Source organism: Chiloscyllium punctatum, chromosome 38 (assembly GCF_047496795.1).
Source record: "Chiloscyllium punctatum isolate Juve2018m chromosome 38, sChiPun1.3, whole genome shotgun sequence".
Lineage (NCBI taxonomy): Eukaryota > Metazoa > Chordata > Chondrichthyes > Orectolobiformes > Hemiscylliidae > Chiloscyllium > Chiloscyllium punctatum.
In genome coordinates, this window is record NC_092776.1 from 44,211,660 (window position 1) to 44,230,590 (window position 18,931).

General features: G+C 43.0%; 1 protein-coding gene across 3 annotated transcripts in view; it reads left to right on the forward strand.

The window, feature by feature from the left end:
- The window catches only part of LOC140463567 (cytochrome P450 26C1-like), a 41,072-nt gene extending 30,169 nt beyond the window's left edge, over positions 1–10,903 (forward strand). For all 3 annotated transcript variants that reach the window (XM_072557738.1, XM_072557737.1, XM_072557736.1), the window contains exons 6-7: positions 2,633–3,133; positions 7,959–10,903. In XM_072557738.1, the coding sequence (XP_072413839.1) occupies positions 2,633–3,133; positions 7,959–8,312 (855 nt within the window). In that variant the 3' untranslated portion in view covers positions 8,313–10,903. The remainder of the gene's footprint in view (positions 1–2,632; positions 3,134–7,958) is intronic.
- The last annotated feature ends 8,028 nt before the right edge of the window (positions 10,904–18,931 follow it).

Consider the following 18,931-nt stretch of genomic DNA (forward strand, 5'->3'; position numbering starts at 1 on the left):
GGGATTATTTTTAATTAGCTTCCATTTTCACAAAGATTGAATGACTTGCATAAAGATGGATTAGATTTTTGCAATGTTTTTGCAATGGATTAAGTGAAATACTGTTGCCACATGTTTCCCTGTGTTAATGAGTATTGTCCCAAGTGCAATGCAATGAAACTGGAGTGGATCATGTGTTCATACTTGTACTACATAGAATGGAGGTCCTAATGGTTAAACTGGGTCAGTAAAAAGACTTAGCCTTATGGCTAAAGACACATAGCTAGCTAGTATCTCATTGCCTTTGGAATACTTCAGGCCACTGAAATATTATTACATTTTTCCTCAAAGAAAACCTGAATATTAGCAAACTAAAGTTTTTTTTCTTATTTATTTTTGCTTCTAATTTCTTTTGTGGAATTTCTGATCATCAATGCTTCTTACTAATTTTCAATGTCATAATTTTGATTGCATGAAGATTTCATTTTATTGTTTAAGAATAACTAGGAAGTGTTTTATAAAACAGTACATTTTTCTCCACTAAAGCTGCTGTTTAATTGAGCCATGTGGGTATGAGGGGCCCCAGGGTCCATCGCTGGTTACATTGAATTAGCTGAGCTTGGTGGAAATGGTTGGATAAAAATTATATTATGACTTTTGTTTAGAGAGCTGAAAACTAACTAGACTTCCTGTTCTTGCTACCAAATGACCATACTGGGGATGTTTCATTAGCAAATGTAGGAATAGCTTTAGGTGTGATGTCCATCTCTGTTTAAGTAGCTGTTATTGTTGATCATCTGAGCTCAAACAATATACATGGAGAAAATATCAAAAGTTAATTGATCCCCATGAACTGTACAACAGCAAGGAACCTAAGCCTTGAAGCAAGGAATTAAAAAAAGAAAACATTAAGTTGATTGAAAAATAGATGGGAAGCAGATAAGGATTTCAGGTTTGTGATAGCAAGATGTCTCTCTGCTGTTATTACATTTCCCCTTTTTTCAATAAATGTATGCTATAAGTGGTGGGAGTTTTGTGGCTTAGTGGATAATCTCACTATGAGAGTCAGAAGCTTCGGATTCACATCCCATTCAAGAACTTGTTTATTCCTTTTGCCCGAAACGTCGATTTCGAAGCTCCTTGGATGCTGCCTGAACTGCTGTGCTCTTCTAGCACCACTAATCCAGAATCTGGTTTCCAGCATCTGCAGTCATCGTTTTTACCACCTTGCCGAGGAAGGTGCATTTCCAAAATGACCAATCAGATTGATTCTCTGCATATGTATCATTCACCACCTGTCAGTGGTAGATACTGGAACTGGAAGAGATTCCTGGTCAGCAGCATGACGAGCAGAAAGTTGGAGCCTCCACTGTCAATGGTAGCTCCAACCTACGCTTTGCCTGTAAAAATGCTTGTTACCACCACACCTCAGATATCCAAGTAACAGACCACCACTCGATAAATGAGCTCTTGAAATTTCTAATAATCTGTTTGAAGACGGGTGTAAGAATTAATTTACCCCTCAAACAACAGCTTCAAACCCACAGTTACTTGTTCATTTTTCTCCTGACAATTTGTATGACCTTGCCTGTGCAAATTGAGTGCTACCTTTGCTTATGTTGCAATGGCGGCTACACTGAAAGATATTCATTGACTAGAAAGCACTTTGGAACAGTCGTTCGATTGCAAAGTGTGCTATATAAATGTAAGTTTATTCTTTTCACTTCTGAATAGATGCAGTTTAGGATTCATTTGAAAAATTCTGTAACATCTTTGGGAAGCATACTGGTCATAGTGGGGCAAATGGAACAGAGGAAGGATTAGAGAGCGCGGCTTCCAATGTGTACATTATGTATTCCGTGTGGAGTTTTGCTGCAATTGTAGGAATTGTGTATATATATATATATATATTTCTATAGGACGTTCCAAAGTACTTTGCAACCAATCTGTCTAACTGCAGCCAACATGGTATAAGTAGGAAATATTGCAGCCAATGTTTGCAAAGCCAGTTTCCAAACACAGCAACGGAGAAGCTACCTTCATAACGCTGGTTGGGAAACTTTTGTTCCCTGTAGTGTCCTGGAACTTCACAACATTTATTTCTGACATAGTTCTGTTCATGAACATCCGATGCACATTGTGGATTGTATTTCTGATTGTAGTTTTGATTTGAGCCCACTGTATGTACCTGCTGCCGATGACTGGAGCAGTCAGCACTTCTCAACGGTGTGGGGTTTTCCGAATGTCAGCGTGTACCGTGTCCAGCTGAGTGAGCATTTACAGACCCCCCCCCCCCCCCCCACCCTACACACTGACGGAACTGACCAACCTACCCAAGGGAGCAGTCAGTACATCCTTTACAGTCTGAAATTATTGAGTGTGTTGGAATAAACAGTCCCTGACGAACGGTCAATATACTTCATCAATATTTGATAGTAACGCATTCAGGTTCTACCAGTATATTTTAACGCGCATTAGCTGCACCGATTGAATCTAGTTCCTTTTTTTTAATCGATGTGTTTGTCCAGGTTTCGCCCATTTCCCAAACGGGTGGACGCTCCCGGCTGTTTCTGGGGTTGATCGGTTTACTGCACTGTCAGTGCCATTTATCACCAGCCGCCTCTGTCTCTCTCTCTCTCTCTGTCTTTTGCAGGAAGCTGCTGTTGAGCTGATCTTCGCTGCTTTCTCCACCACGGCGAGTGCCAGCACGTCCCTGGTGCTGCTGCTTCTGCAACACTCCGAGGCGCTGGAGAAGGTGAGGCAGGAGCTGGGCCAACACGGGCTGCTCGCTCCCTGTCAGTGCCCCCTGGAGCGGCCGGGCAACAGCGGCGCTCAGCACCGACTGGGAAGCCGAGCCAGTCGGCCGGGGGCTGAAGGCTGCCCTCCGCCTACCCCCCGGGACAGCGGCTCCCTGGCTGATACCAGCGCAATGCCCGGAGAGAGCCGCTCCCAGTCCCTGACGGAACCTGAAGCCTGGCACTTTCCCGAAGCCGTGCCAGAGAGAGATGGGCCAGGCTGTGAGTGCGAGCCCCTGCTGAGGTTGGATACCCTCAGCCGCCTGCGTTACCTGGACTGTGTGGTGAAGGAAGTGCTGCGGCTGCTACCGCCTGTCTCTGGGGGCTACAGGACAGCCTTACAGACCTTCGAGCTAAATGTAAGTACCGCTCCGTGAAGGGAACTCTTCCCTTCCCATGAAGGGGACCACTCGGCCCATCCTGTCTGTACCGCCCCTTTTGGAGCACATTCCCAGTCAGTCCCGTCTCCCCAGTAGCGCTGCAAACGCTGTTTTTCCCAATGTTTATGCGATCCCCCAGTGAACCTTGTGACTAACTCCGTTCCGGCAACCAACTGAGCCCCTGCCGGCTCCCTGGGGACTGAATCTTTTATTCTCCTTCTCCACTGGGAAGTGAGCTGACGGTACCTCTTTCCCCCCTCCTCCCCCACCCCCCTCTCACACACACACACACACAGCGAGTGGGTAAGAGTCTAGGGTACCATGTCTGACAGTGCGGTGTTCAAAAAGGCGATTGGACTGACTTTTGTAAAGGAACACTGTGGGGAGTCATGAAGGCAGGAGGGCTGCACTAAGTCCTGATATTGATCAGAGAGCTGGTGCTGACACGATGGGCCGAAGGGCTTCCTTCTGCACCCTCATGGATCCTTTATCAATTACACTGTCGTTTTAATTGTGGGGTTGCAAGTAACTTCCTGCATATACCTCTGGTTGCTCCAAAACATTCCTTTCAAGTCAATCCCAATGACTGGAGCTGAATATTTAAATGCCCGTGATATTTATTGTCAATTTGGAAATATCCCTTTATTTTGCAAAGAGCAGAGGAGCCTCCGGTTCATCAGGACTGGAGGGTCACAATGACACCAAAGGGGTAAAATGGTTAAGTTAGAATGAAACCAGAGGATAGAGGCAGAGCGCGTTTAAACTCGCCTGAGGCTCCAAGTGGGGCTTACAATGACTAAATATTTTCCATTTTTATCCGTTTTAGATCATAAATGTCTAAATCTATAGAGCATTGTCTCTTAATGTGTTTAAAGACAGGGATCCCACCGAAAATAAATCTCGACCACCAGTGATTGGATGCCAAGTCTTAAGTACAATATCCCTTTCCTAGCTGAGACACTGCCGTAAAGACAATTAGGAGAGAATGGCAATTACAGCTACCTTCAAAACTATCTCCCCCCCATTTGCTGATGGTGATACTGGAAAAGGATGGGGCAACGTAATCACAACTGATCCAATACAACAGACATGATAATGGGATTGAATATAGTGGAAACCTGTGCAATATCAGGACTGCTACATTTGACACTGAGCCATCCCACAGTCCAAGTGAGAGCAACAGGATTCACCTTCATAAAACAACAGCAAGCACTGAATTTTGAAGAAAGCTCGTTAATCTGAAGCCTTCACAGTTGTTACTCCCGCCACAGACACTACCTGACCAGCGCAAATTTTCCCCAGCACGTTCTATCTATTAATCTGAAACAAGAATAGAAATTGCTGGAAAAGTTCAGCAGGTCCAGCAGCATTTGTGGAGAAAAAGCAGAGTTAATGTTGAACTCTTTTGGTTTCAATCTATAAATCTTTCTGCTTATTGGGATACAGCTTGTACTGGGGTCTGGGATTCTTTCTTGACATCTCTAGTAAGCTGTGGAGTTAAGCTAATGAGTAAATCTGGCAGAGCAGGGGAAGAACAATAACGTTCTGACTTGGTAAACTCCACTTTTCGACAGTGCAGTCATGATTTCATGAGGGGCATGTTGGATGCTAGGCCTGAGGGATTGCTAGACCAACATATTTCAATTTGGGTGTGTCTGATGTGCCCAAGGCTAAGATAAACCCATCAGAAACTTTCTTTTTGCCCATCCCAAGTTCCTAGTGTTGGACCATGGCATCAAATAGCATGGGGACAAACCCTTCCATCCAATCAGTCCACACCAATCATGTTTCCAAACTAAACCAATCCCACTTCCCTGCGCTTGGCCCATATCCCTCCAAATCTTTCCTATTCATGAACTTATCCAAGTGTATTTTAAGTGTTGTAACTGTGCCTGCATCCAGTACTTCCTCTGGCAGTTCATTCCAGTACTGCAGTGTTTTGCCATTATCAGAATGGCTGAGCAGATGACACTCCCATTTTCACCATCTTCCATCAGGCAGATTGGAACGATTTACTGGCTGTCAACACCCGTGTTTGGACATGTTGTGAATGCACATCCCATGGCCAGTGAGACACATTGTGGGGCTCATACCCAGAGCTTCTGGCCCAGAGGTAGAGGGAGAGGCATTACCACTGTGCCACAAAACCGTCTCCCATCAGAAAGTTACATGCATGGATTTCCCAGCAGGATCTGAAGATACTGATGGTGAAAGGAGAAAGATAGTGTGGTGAAAGAAAGTTTATCCTTGTGTCCAATGTCTGATTGAAGTTCAAACACTTCATCAACCACGTTCAGCTGACCTGATACATAGCATGGAATCTTCATGCTCTTATTTTAAAATGTATTCTTTCATGGTATGTGTACATTGTTGTCTAGGCCAGAATTTATTTCCCATCCCTAATTGTCTTTGGGAACATTGTAGTAAGCTGTTTTCTTGAACATCTGCAGTCCATGAGGGCATAGGTCCAATTATAGTGCTGTTCGGAAGGGAATTTCAGGACCGTGTAACAGTGAAGGTATAACAATGTTGTTTCAAATCAGGCCAGTGTGTGGCTTGGAGGGGAAATTACAGGTTGTGGTGTTCTTTTGTATCTGCTGCTCTTGTTTTTAGGAGGTGGAGATTATGGGCTTGGAAAGTGCTGTCAGAGGAGCCTTGGTGAACTACTACAGCAGCTGGTATACATGGTTGTCAGGTTGTATCAGTGGTGAAAGCACTGAATGTGAAATGTTGTGGATGGGCTCTCAATCAAATTGTTTGCTTTGTCCTGAATGGTGTTGAGCTTCTTGAATGTTGTCGAGCTGTGGTCATTCAGGTAAATGTACAGCATTCAGACACACACAGAAATTGCTCAAAAAGCTCAGCAGATCTGGCACCATCTGCGGAGAGGAATCAAAGTTAACATTTCAGGTTCCATGAACCTTGAAAGTAAGCTTTTCCAGCAATATCTGTTTTCTGGCATTTGCAGTTCTTGCAGTTTCTATTCAGATACACTCCTAATGAAGGGCTTATGCCTGAAATGTTGACTCTCCTGCTCCTCAGATGCTACCTGACCGTCTGTGCTTTTCCAGCACCACACTCTTCAACTCTGATCTCCAGCATCTGCAGTACTCACTCACTCCTGATTTGTATATTGTAATATGTGGTGATCAGATTTGGGGAAATCCCGTGTTGAGTTACGTACTGCAGAATTCCAAGTGGTGAACCTACTGTTGTAACCACAGTATTTATATCATTGATCCAGCTCAGTTTCTGCTCAATGGTAACCTCAAGATATTGATATAGGAGATTAGGTGACAGCACTGCCACTGGATGTTAAGGGAAGATGGTCGGATTCTTGCTTGTTGCAGATGGTCATTGTCTTGCACTTGTGTGTAGTGTGAATAATAATGGCTACTTATCAGCCCAAACCTGGAGATTGTTCATGTTGATGAACCTTGCCTAATCATCAGTGAATATCCACACTTTGGGATTTTATGATGAAACAGTTTAGCTAGTCATTCCTTGAGCCATTAGACTGTCCATCATGTGAAATAGCTGGTTTGGAATTGGCGCACTGTCTTCATGTCTGTAAATTAAATTCTCTGAACATGCTGGACAGTTTGAATGTATGTTGTACCTTATTACGAGTACAATGCTTTAAATCCATTAGCCAGATACACAAAGCTCACCCACAGCTGTATTCATTGTCAGCTTCTTTTAAAACTTCGCGGTTAATATATTCCTCCCTGCAATAATGGGCCATTTGTTGTGATAGTGAAACAGGACAAGCTGCCTTCGGTTTATTTCCCATTTGATATGTATCAGTTTTGTTCAAGCTGTCTCAGTGGGAATACATGCTCAAATTCCTGGCTCCTATGTGGCCAACCTGTTGGAGAATGTGCACATTTGGAAGGGGATTGTGGGTGAATGGGAACATAGCAAGCAAAGTTCGTGATGTTCAAATTGCTCGGTAATAATCTTTCTCAAGGCTGATAGGCATGGAATAGTTTATTTGGTGGCGACTAGCAGGTGCGGTGTGTTTTTAAACCGCAGTTCTGCCTGTTTACTGGGTTGGAGAAAGAAATGGGGATAGGACGTTGGGGCAGATGTCACTATGGAATTGAAACTAAATTGCCTCTGACCTTGTCACATGATCGAAGTTGAGACCACAAATCCATCGCCTTAAGCTTTACCTCTCCTCCTCTTCCACAAATCATAACTCATTCAGAACAGAATAGGCCCTGTGTTTGCCTGTACGCAGTGCTGCTCACTCATAATCCCCTTTGATTGGAAAACTCGTTTGGTTCCCCATTCCCCTACCCATTGACCTCAATATCTGCAAACGCCCCCTCCCCATTGTGGCTCGCTAATCTCCTCTAACTATTGATCGTTATACACAGCCGCTTAATTCTAGCTCATTGCTGCTTCCCTCATGTTTATTTCCGGCGCGCTGCCAGAAGGAGACAGTTTGTCAGCAATCCGGTGTGCCCCTGTCTTTAGCATTCGGTTTTGCCAGCGCGTTCCCTGATTTTAAAAACCTCTTGACCTGTCTTTTCCCTAAATCTTCCTGACTTCCGTCGTCTGCTCATGTTCCCCTCTGCCCTAAAAAAATCGCTTTGAAACGTGCTAGAGTGTATTTAGCAATATGTTGTAGCCTTTATGATTGCGATTAGCAACTTAAGCAGAACACCCCACAGGAGATTGCAACATTAAAGGAGGGTGTTGATGTATCTTTCAATTAAATGTTTGTTATCTTTCCCGTCATTTAAAATGACATAACTCAATCGTTCATTATAACGAAGCTGCTTTGTCTAATTCCCAGGGATGTCAGATTCCCAAAGGTTGGAATATTATCTATAGCATTCGTGACACACAAGAGACGGCAGCCGTCTACCTGAACCCGGATACTTTCGATCCCGATCGCTTTGGACCGGAGCGGGATGAGAGCAAAGCGGGGAGGTTTAATTATTTGCCTTTCGGAGGGGGTGTTCGGAGCTGCGTCGGCAGGGAACTGGCGCAAGTCATCCTCAAAACACTGGCGGTGGAACTGAGCAGCGCAGCGACCTGGGAGCTCGCGAGCGCCACCTACCCCAAGATGCAAACTGTCCCGGTTGTGCACCCTGTCGATGGGCTGAAGGTTCGCTTTCATCGCCTGGATGGCATGGCAACGAAATGAAAGCGCCCCTCAGGGAATGACCAAAAAAAAAGACAAAACGAAGTGTGTTGCTGTTTATGATCGACATTTGACAGGAGTTCATTTCCCGTGACTTTATAACAACCCGCCGGACTGTTTTCCAGAAAAAGTAAATAGTGTTAAGTGAGCAATGTCCACTGATTACAGTAGTGAGCAGCCTATTTCGGATGGCCCATTCAGTTCGGTTACTATTGAACATCTGTTCTTCGAATAAGTCGAGAGTGACATTTGAAAGCTGGGACTCCCGTATAAATACTGTCAAAGCACTGTACTAAATCTATGCACTTAATCCTCAGGATGTACTGACGTACCCACAGGTAGGACCTAAAGACCAGAATGATAGTTTTCTATCGACTGAGAACTTGGAATGAATTCCTGCTCGCTTTCAAATTCGTTGTTTCCGCTGGGTTTTACCGAGGAACCGGATGGTTTCATAAAACGCGGAGTTAACCGTGTTTCCTTTAGTTTATCCCCAAGAATGAACGTCGGTGACTTCTCCAGCGAGCAGAGGATCATGTCCACTCTGACCAAAGGACAGCGTGATGAGTCTGTTGTTGGACAGAGGGGGTCGCTCGTGTCGGATTATAACCGCTCCGTTTATTAATAGGACCGCAGTTGTGTGAAGCCGACGGGGGAAGGGTCTGAGTCGGCCGTCTGAGGGTCCGGAATAAGGAGTCATATGGAGAGATGGGCTGAGTGAGGGTCCTGACTGAGGAGTGACCCGGAGGAGGACCGGGCTGTGAGGGTCCTGAATGAGGAGTGATGTTGAGGAGGGATGGGCTGAGTGAGGGTCCTGAATGAGGAGGGGATAACGCAGGCGGACGCGCTTTACTTTGTAATCCATCCCCAGCTTTGAACTGACTTCAGTTTTCTAGCACGTTTGTCATTTTTTACAATAACAAAAGGATGGACCAGTGGATATGTGCAGTATCCCACAGATTAAACCACGAGAAACATCGCAAGTTCGCTAAATGTCTTCATTAAGATTCAAACGGGAGTCTGGATTATTCTGCTAGTTCTTAATATTCTGATCGAGAGGATTTGTTTCCCGTCAGATTCCGGGCAGAGCATCGCGTCCGCAGTTTCCAAGCGATAAACGCCCATTCTGTACGGGGAGAGTTGTAGAAACAGGCCTGCTTTATAAATGATCCCGCGTCATTGAATCTTTAACATGTCTGTTCGCTTCTCCATTCACATTGTTGTGGCAATGTGGTGGAAATCAGGCTGTTGTAACAGCTCATTAATAATTGTTATGAAGTAGGAAAATGTTGAGTTACCAATGCATTGGCATAAGGCGCTGCGGTTGTAATGTTGCATATAAAAAAATTAGTTCGGAAAGTTTTATTTACAAAACGGAGACTGACTTGATTTCAAACGTAGTGAACTGGTACTGTTTAAACCCCGATAGGAGGCATTAAAACCAGTGGCTTAAGTGAATGAGACATTTTGCCCCTTTTTGTTGGTTTTGTGTATTTGAAATCCTGCGAAAATGATATTATGGCCATTTTTTCCCCCTCATTCGTTCGCTGGTGAACGATAAAAGCGGTAATATGAACAGTATCATTGTCGAGTGGACGCATCTCTAAGAAACTAAAACACCTCGTCTCGGTTCATGTTTTTCTCTTCCTGTAAACAGCAGCCCTCTGTCCCCTTAATCAAGTGACCATTCCTCACCTTTAAACCAAGCAGCCTCGTGTCTTGAGCTATACCTGACCACCACCTGCCAAGCACTAACCCGTTGCACCTTCAGAGGCAACTGTCCGCAGGCCAACTCTTTGTTTCACTGCAAACAAAAAAGCCTACAATCATGAACCAATCCTCAATTCTGAATCTACCCCAGTATTCAACCGTTAATCTTAACACCAAACTGAGAGGTTTTACGGAATTCCACTGAGCGGCCGGATTATGGGGCTGCAGTGGAATTATTTATTGAGCTTGCTGGAGTCCGAAAAGCTTCTCAGCCCAGGTTCCTCACTCCCCATTTACACAAGAGTACACTTCCTGGCAGGGGTTATTGGATAATGATCACTAGCAGAAATCCGTCCTCCCTAGCCCAGGGCTTCGAGGTAATTTGCTGCACCCGCTGAGATCAACAGCTGACCGTGCACATCCTGAAAAATCGGCTTCCCCTGCACGTCTCAGCATCAAACCAGCACCTACACAACGAGGGGCGAAACAGGACTCGTGGTGACCCTTTAGGTACCAATCCAGAAGTGGACTCTCCGGTCATTGCAATGTGGGGCTGTCTGCCTGATTGCGCTATCTGTGCCACTCATCTCTGAGACCAGTGATAGCAGGGTCACTACCATTGGTCTGAAGCAGCTAATTCAACATGGACAATTTGTCAGCTCTCTGAACAGTAGCACTGATTTGTCCATGTTTCCACTCAGAGAGCATGGGGTAATTGCGAAGCAGTAATAATTAGGATTGAAACTAAAATCAGAGCTGAAATTAGACCAACCATGCATTCAGACTCTCCTTACAGCATGACTTGTAATTTTGTGCAGTGTTTACCCAACTTGTAACGACCCAACAAGTGTGGACATGTTATAAATGTGTAATGAGCCTACCTACTATGGAGTTCTGTACTTGTTTTGATTGCAGTGATTTATTTTAGAAACTACAGGGGAAATCCAAACGTAACGTGCTCTTTCAATCTTATTTGCTCTGTTTGGGACTTCAATTTTATTGTGGATGCAATACCATTGGTTTAATCTCTATGACTGACGTTCTTGATGTTATCTAACATTCATTGTTAGAATCATACCTCAGTGTAAAACATTGCAGAGTTTAAAACCATTCCAATGATGTATAGTTCACATTTTATCTCTTGTTTAGATATTTGCAACATCTGTCCAGTTGAAGGTTTACACTTGCCCTGTATCTGTTAGCACTGAAATTATTTTTTGATATAACTGCACAAATAATGACATACTCATGTCTCTTAAAGCAATTCATTGAGGGACCTTGCCTTTTTGAAGGTACAACCTTTTTTTGCTGAGGTTTATCAGACATTTCTTCAAATATTTGTTTTGAAGGTGCAATGAAATAGCCACATATGAATCATGAAGTAATTTTTAAAAATAGTATTTTATTCCCTTTAGTCCATCTTGAATATTGCACACTGGACCCTGAATGACAAACTATTGATGGTGGGGATTTTGCCTTTTCAAATACCTCCAAAATACCAATTTAGATTCTAAACTCTAAAAAAAAAGATTAAGTATCATGTAGCAATGCTATAATATTCTGAACCAATTGACTTGTTGATATTTGTAGCCCTGTGTTATGCAAGGCTATTAAAGAACTGTAGAAATATTGATTATCTTTAGAGAAGGCAAATTGAAATGAACAAGTGACCCAAGTTGGCATCCATTCAGTCAGCAATATCACTCAGGAAAAGAGTATTGGAGGAGATTGATCATGAACCCAAGGGTAAGGTTATGTTTTACCGGGTAACAGTGATCCTCACATCCTGGCGACTTCAATAACCTAAAGTACAGGAGAAGTATCAGCAATGGCAACTTCACGAGATTCGCCAAATTTGGTGGCAAGAAAGGCGGGCCCACACAGTCTCCTCTTTCAAGCCAGTGTGGTCAGTATGAAGGCTCCCACGACTGAATTCCAGATCCATTGGGAAAGGCATGTCGTTTGTAAGTTTGACATCCACAGGATTGACTTAGGAAACAACTGCTCTACTCCAAAATGGATCATGGCAGAGGACACCTTGGAAGACAGCAGAAAGAGTTTAGCAAGGTCCTCAAGGCATCCTTGAAAATATCGTACTTCCTTATGGACATCCTGACTTGTGAATGATCAAAATACAGCAGGTTCATTTAGGAAGACACTGAATGCATGGGAAGATTTCATTGAAAGTACATGTGATTAAGTTGTGGTATTAAAGGTAGTGCATAAAGCTCCCAACAACTCATCCACTGGATTGTGCAAGCACCTACTACCCTGAATGTGGCAGAATATGCAGATCATGTATTGGACTTAGCAGCTATCTCAGAACCCATCATACCAGAGTAGAAGCAAATTATCCTTGAGCTTAAGTAACTGCCTAAGAAGAAGACTTGATAAATAAACAGGGATATCCAAGGAGTTAACATAGATGTTGGATTTACATTAAATCTGTAGATAATCAGACAACTCTTACAATTTAATATATAAATGAATATAAGCATTGAAATCATCAAACAATTACAATTTAGTTGAGATCTATTTGCAATCACATAAGCAAAAGTCATTTTAAAAAAGTACTTACAAATTTATCATAATCTTTCCATCCACCATGCAGAATTGAAGTTGTTGGAATTAAATAAATAATTAACATTTATGTTTCACAACTCCTAGATTTCCTAAGATTCCATGTAGTTAACAAAGTACTTTTAATGTTATTCACTGCTGTAATGAAGGAAACAGCCAAATTGCATGCAGCAAAATCCTATAAATGTAATGATATGCATGACCAGATTTTTTTCTTTTTATTGTCAAATTGAAACGTTCACTCAAAAGTATATTTTATTCATAAAATTTAAAATTGAATATTACAGAAAGTGTAAACAAATTCAGCTTTTCTCCAAACAGCATGTTGTTGTTTCAGATGCTCAAATATAATTCTCGTACTCTTGATATTTCAAAAATACATTGTATGTCTCACACCCTTGCTCTTCAAATGGGATGTATTACATTCTTAATGCAACACTGCAACAGTCTAGCACTGAAATGTTAGCCTAGGATTATGTGCTGGAATGAGGGTTGAACTCACAACCTTCTGACTCAGGTGAGAATACCAATGAGACAAATCAAATTGTAAACTTAGTGCAGTAAAAGCTTTTGAATTGAAACTTTCTACTGCACGCGTGATACTTCGCAAAAATAACACATCAGCGCAATCGTCAATATACAATCCTGAACATGTCACATCAAGCACCAAAGCTGACACCTGTCATTGAACAGGAGTTAAAGAATTTGCCAATAGCATATACTGTAAAGAAAACAACATTCCGCAAAATCTCAAGTATAATAGAGTACTTTAAGGATTCAGTGGGCATAGGCCAAACTGCACGCATTTCTTAAATTAAGAGCAAAAAAACAAACAGCTTAATCATTGAAGCATCAACCTGTTGATTCCTCGTGGGGCTGACAGCCACGAAGTACAAGATTGACTTGCAATACTTGTGTTACAAAATATTTGTTAAAATAACATTTTCGGCTCAAAACAAAATTGGTAGGAATCGGGGAAATATTTTCTTAGGTGCCTTTTAACTTTTTTTTTTACCGTCTCGGGCTTCGGTTAGTTTGTGTCGTGGATTCTTGTTTGTCCGACTGGTGTACATTGCCTGCATTATTGGCTGACCCTTGAATGAACTAGAAACACGTGTCCTTGTGACCTTGCTATTAAGGTGAATGCTCACGGTCAGAAAAAAAGTACATGGGAGATATGAATCCGGACCCCCGAAACCTTTATCTGTTGGAATGGCTTTAATTAGGACAGAATTAGGAATGACAAGCGGGGTGAGAATAAACATGAATAAATTAGGTGGAAGCATTTTGAAAAAGCTAACAGTATCTTCGGCCGTATTTATTAGCGTTCGGGTGGGTCTGTGGAAATGTTCTTGTAATGTGGTCAGTCATGCGTACAGTTGAGAAAAAAAATTGCATTCAGAAATATCACGATTTTCGCTTATTTCGCACGGAATTATCACAACGTGTAAAGTTCCTTCATGATGCAGAGATCGGGAGAAATCTCCACCCTCAGATTGAGTGGCCCATTGCCGAATTTTCTAACGCCTAGCACATGACAGAATCCACACATTCTCCTCCGCAGATTTGACACGTTGAACTCGACATGAGACTTCTAGAAATGTAGGAAGCCGCGGTATAATTTCACTTCTCTTTCTTTGCAATGAATCGTTTTAATAAATAAAAGAAATGGCTCATACACACAGCGCAGGAAGATATACTAGACGGCACAGGCGAGGCTATAAACCAGCGATGTTATTCGCTCTAACACAGCGTTATCGGCGTTTTGGTATCATCTGATTTTAAATCAGCGCAGGGATCAGATGATGTGGGACTTCAGCGCTGTCTGTGCTTCCAAACAGCTCTTCCCACAGATCCGTTTATTTGACGGACAGTGAACTTGAGGACGTTTCTACCAAAGTTCATGCAAATGTCACGGTTCGTCTTTTGGGTCAGATTGCGGTCAGCACTGGCTGAGGACGGGAACAAGCCTCAGGATCCAAAGAAAAACAGTGAGAATCCCCCCACCCCAACCAAAAATCTGGGGACGGGCGATCTACAGGAATCCTAGCTTCAACTACATTTCACAGGTTATTGTAACCTTTTATAGATTGGGAAGTCACACACCTCACCTCCAGGCTAAACGAGGGGCTCAACGAGGATTAAACACGAGCTGGATTCAGTAGGCGCACCTCCAACTAATGGGCTCGGATCTATCATTAATGTCACCATACCATCGAAATACTGGTTGGGGGGGGGGGGGGGGGGGGGACGACTGTAGATGAATGTGAGGATACGTGCGTATGTTTTAAATGACAAACTGTAATGTCAGTCCACTGAGGTAGCGACTGTCTTGCGAGATCATCATTGTTATGAATTGTCGTAACAACCCATAATTACCCCATCTGCTGGGGATCCCAGACAAACGACCATAACGGAATGAACATAACATTGATTAATAAATAACTGGTCCATTCCACTCTGCAAAGGGAACAGCCTCACCGCCCGAATGCTGAACAATGAGGTGTCTGTATACCTTTCTAAAGACAGATTTGACTAACTATGGTAAGGCAGACATTTACAAATTAGTTGGAGGATCTACAATTGAATCCCGATAAGTGCATTTCCAGCTATGCTTAGTTTTAAAATTTAGCTAAATGTAAAAAAAACTGTAACATGGACACCTCCTTAACTATTTGGCAATTCAGTCTAAACGAAATAAATTTCTAAAATGCTGTTGCCACGTGGTGTGCGGAAATCACTGGCCTTTCACAAAGTTTTGCTTGGATGAGGGTCCTGCATTTTAAACCTTAGTTTAAGTGATGTGAAATGACTTGTTACATTGGAATGCTATGCTTGGATCAGGTACATGGTACATAGTTAATAGATCATTTTGAAATAGATGTTTTGCAGTGTTAGCACAAGAGGAACAGTAACTACGTATGACCCCGTTGTATTTGCAGCTCTTAACTGCACAGCTCCAGTGCCTAGTTATCGTTGGCATCCATCCATCCGTTCCGTCTTCTACCTGCTATTCAGTTCTGATATAAATTATTTAATCTGAACCAGATTTCTACAGCGACATATTTCAAGAAATACATCACGTTAATGCTATTTTTTTGTTGAGCAATTATTAAGGCTTACGCTGTCATATTTTTTGAATATCCATGCTGGCCTTGGCGACTCACTGTAACATTTAGAACAAAGGTATGAATCTCCGTGAAGCAGGCACGCACCACAGCAAGGAATCGGTCCATAGTGTTCGTACTGTATCTCTGAAAGTGCAAACCAATTAGTCCCATCATCCGTGAAATATTTCTTATTTATATATTTATCCAATACCGCTTTGAAAATTGGAATTGACTCTGCTGCCACGATTGTTTCAGGATGTGCCCATCATAACCTCATCGCGTGAAGAAGTCTTACAAAACGCAACCATTTTGCAGACTCCTGTTGAAATCGAGTTGTTTCTTCCCCCCCCCCCCCCCCTTCATCAGGAAGGGCTTTTGCCCGAAATGTCGATTTCGAAGCTACTTGGATGCTGCCTGAAGTGCTGTGCTCTTCCAGCACCACTAACCCAGAAACTGGAATGATACAGTTAGTTTTGAATGGTGTGTTAGAATAAACGGTAGCATTTTGTGTTAATTTCCATTCATTCTCTTCGTCAAGAGTCCGTACTGTTACAGGCTTTACATAAACACCGTCGTTTCTCAGGGCAAAAGTGAGAACTGCAGACTGCAAAAGCCCTTCATCAGACAATCTGAACCAAAATGATAATGGGAGCAAAGCAGAGAGTTTTAGATGAAAACAGAAAATACTGTAAGTACTCAGTATAACTCGAGCTTCTAGATTAGAGTGGTGCTGGAAAAGCACAGCAGTTCAGGCAGCAGCCGAGGAGCAGTACTCAGTTATTCGAGCGCTTACCGAAGGCACATTTTCCAAACCACACCCGCCCCCAACCGCTGAATATTCACAAGGTACAACAAACACCTCCAGCAATTTCTGGTAAAGTCGACTCCTCCATCCACAGAGGTTACAGCTTTAGCTCGTTAAACATTTTAGCTTTGCTTAAGAAACGTCAGTCCTAGTGAACTTTAAATAACAGGGATTGTGAGCCGCCAATTAAAGCCATTATTTCTTGTCATGACTTTATACAATACTAATTACTGTTTTCTATCGACAATTTCTCGTTGTCTGTTATGATTTAAAACCGGTCAGTCGGCCTCCCTGATTCCTCGCAGAGTCAGTGTCTGTCTGTATTCAATCACATCCACTGCAATCATTAGATTCACAGAATGGGGAAATATAATGACGTTTGATTTGGTTTTAACAATGGCTTGTTCAGAAAGGTATAACTAGTGGGTGTAATTTAAGGATTAACAATGAGTGGATGTTCAGGAAGATGCTGTCTCTGCCATGCAACCAGTTTGAACAGGAGCCAATTTCTTGCTGAAACGGAACTCAAAACCGACAATTAGCAACTGAATGGCGCTCTAAGTACTGATACCTCCCTCTCCATCAGCGGTTGCGGCTAGCAATATTCATTATTTATTTGTCCGCACACAATTATAATTTGCATTGTAAATGGCCGGAATGTGGTGGCTGTGAATGTTATCATCGCCTCTGAATACAGGGCTAAGGCGTTGTGCAGCGTTCAGTGATTGAAACTTAAACTTGCATTAAGAGCAGCACCTGTTTGTGGACAGCTGACCGTACAACCCTGGATACATTGCCATTAACCACTTGAAGCTGAGCCCAGAGCACCCTTTCTTTCAATGACACTGGCGGCAGGCCAAGCAATGAAGCGGTGGGAATAATTTCCCTAAAATTTCATACTGGAAAAGTCAACACCGGCCCTCCATCCGCAGATTCTGAGAGATATTTGGAGCTTTACCAGTACTTTCCGCAATTTAAAAAAAAATGCAAACTCCGTCTGTTAGCAAAGAATGCATCTGTGGCCAGCCCTGGGAGAAAGTACCAGGTCAGCAAGGAGTTAATAACACGGCGAAAGGAAACTGGCCAACGTTATTTCATGATGTACAGATGTGTCAAAACACTTGAGTGTTTATTTGGAATAACCCGGGCACTGTATCGATTCAACGGCTCACTCACGGATTTGCTGCCGTGTTACAATGTAAAAACAATCGGAGTACATTTCTGCAAACACAGCGGTTCAAACAAGGGACAGCCGTGTTGTATTTTAAGTGCAAATTTCCAGTAATGCAATATCTTTCATTTTACAATACACTGTCTTCACATCGAGCTGTAAACTCGCACATACTTTCCACGGGGATATAGCTGCTGCCGCCGTCCCTATAAAACTGTGGGTGGCAACGGCGGACCGTGTTTACTTTCTGATATAACCTTGCTTTTCTACCGCTTTGCCTGGCTGACCTGGGTTTGAACCTAGGGCTTGCACAGGATCATAATTTGAGGAATTCACCTCTGGATGACGTCGTTATTTCTCAGAGTTTCCCGAAGGCGCGGTTTAATCTGCAGCCGGAGGTTAACGCCGGGCTGGGCTGCTAGCTTCCTGTCACTCAAACTCTGCGCCACGTCAATGCGAAGCTTGGCTCCTTATGACAATTACAAAATTCATCTTTATATCAAGAATCTTTTAACCGTGAACTGGCGGGGTCAGGAACTCACCCGGGATAGGTCTGAAACATTTCAAACCTCAGGCCGCCTGTCACCAGCCAATCATACAGAAAACTTTCTAACAGCACCTTCGCCCCGAACACATCAGTGAATCTCAGGTGCAGCCTGGATATCAGAGCACACAATTCTTACAGAAATCACCACAGGCCTCCTTTAAACCGTCATGTTTGAACTATACCTTCGAGATAAGCAGGGCTCAGGTTCAGGTGACTTAGTGTTCAGAATTAAATTCTTAACCATCCCTGAGAAAGGATTACGATACAGCGTTATGATCTAAATGACAATTCCACACAATTAAGCGTTTCATTGCGATGGAGGTTAGCGTTTGACATCATCCTAAACAAATATTTTCCCGATGTATTACATCCCGGGTACAAACGTGAAGGCGAACCCACACTTTGTAGGCGAGCTGCCAACTTGCGGTTCCTGCAGCACGTTGCAAAGATGAAAACAACTGAAATGGGTTATGCAAGAACTTATATCGCTTCGGTACTTTGTATTGTAAAGGCCGATATCGCTTACCCCGTATTTCCGAGCTGGAATTTCCCATCCTCCCTTCTCAGCTAAGAAAAAAATGACTAACAGTTTCCTAAGCCACGGGAGAAGGCCGGTCAGAAATCTAACTCGTGCTATCCCTTCTGGCCAACAATGGGTTAAAGATTTTTGGCCAGCGTCACTGAAACAGGCGGAGTCAG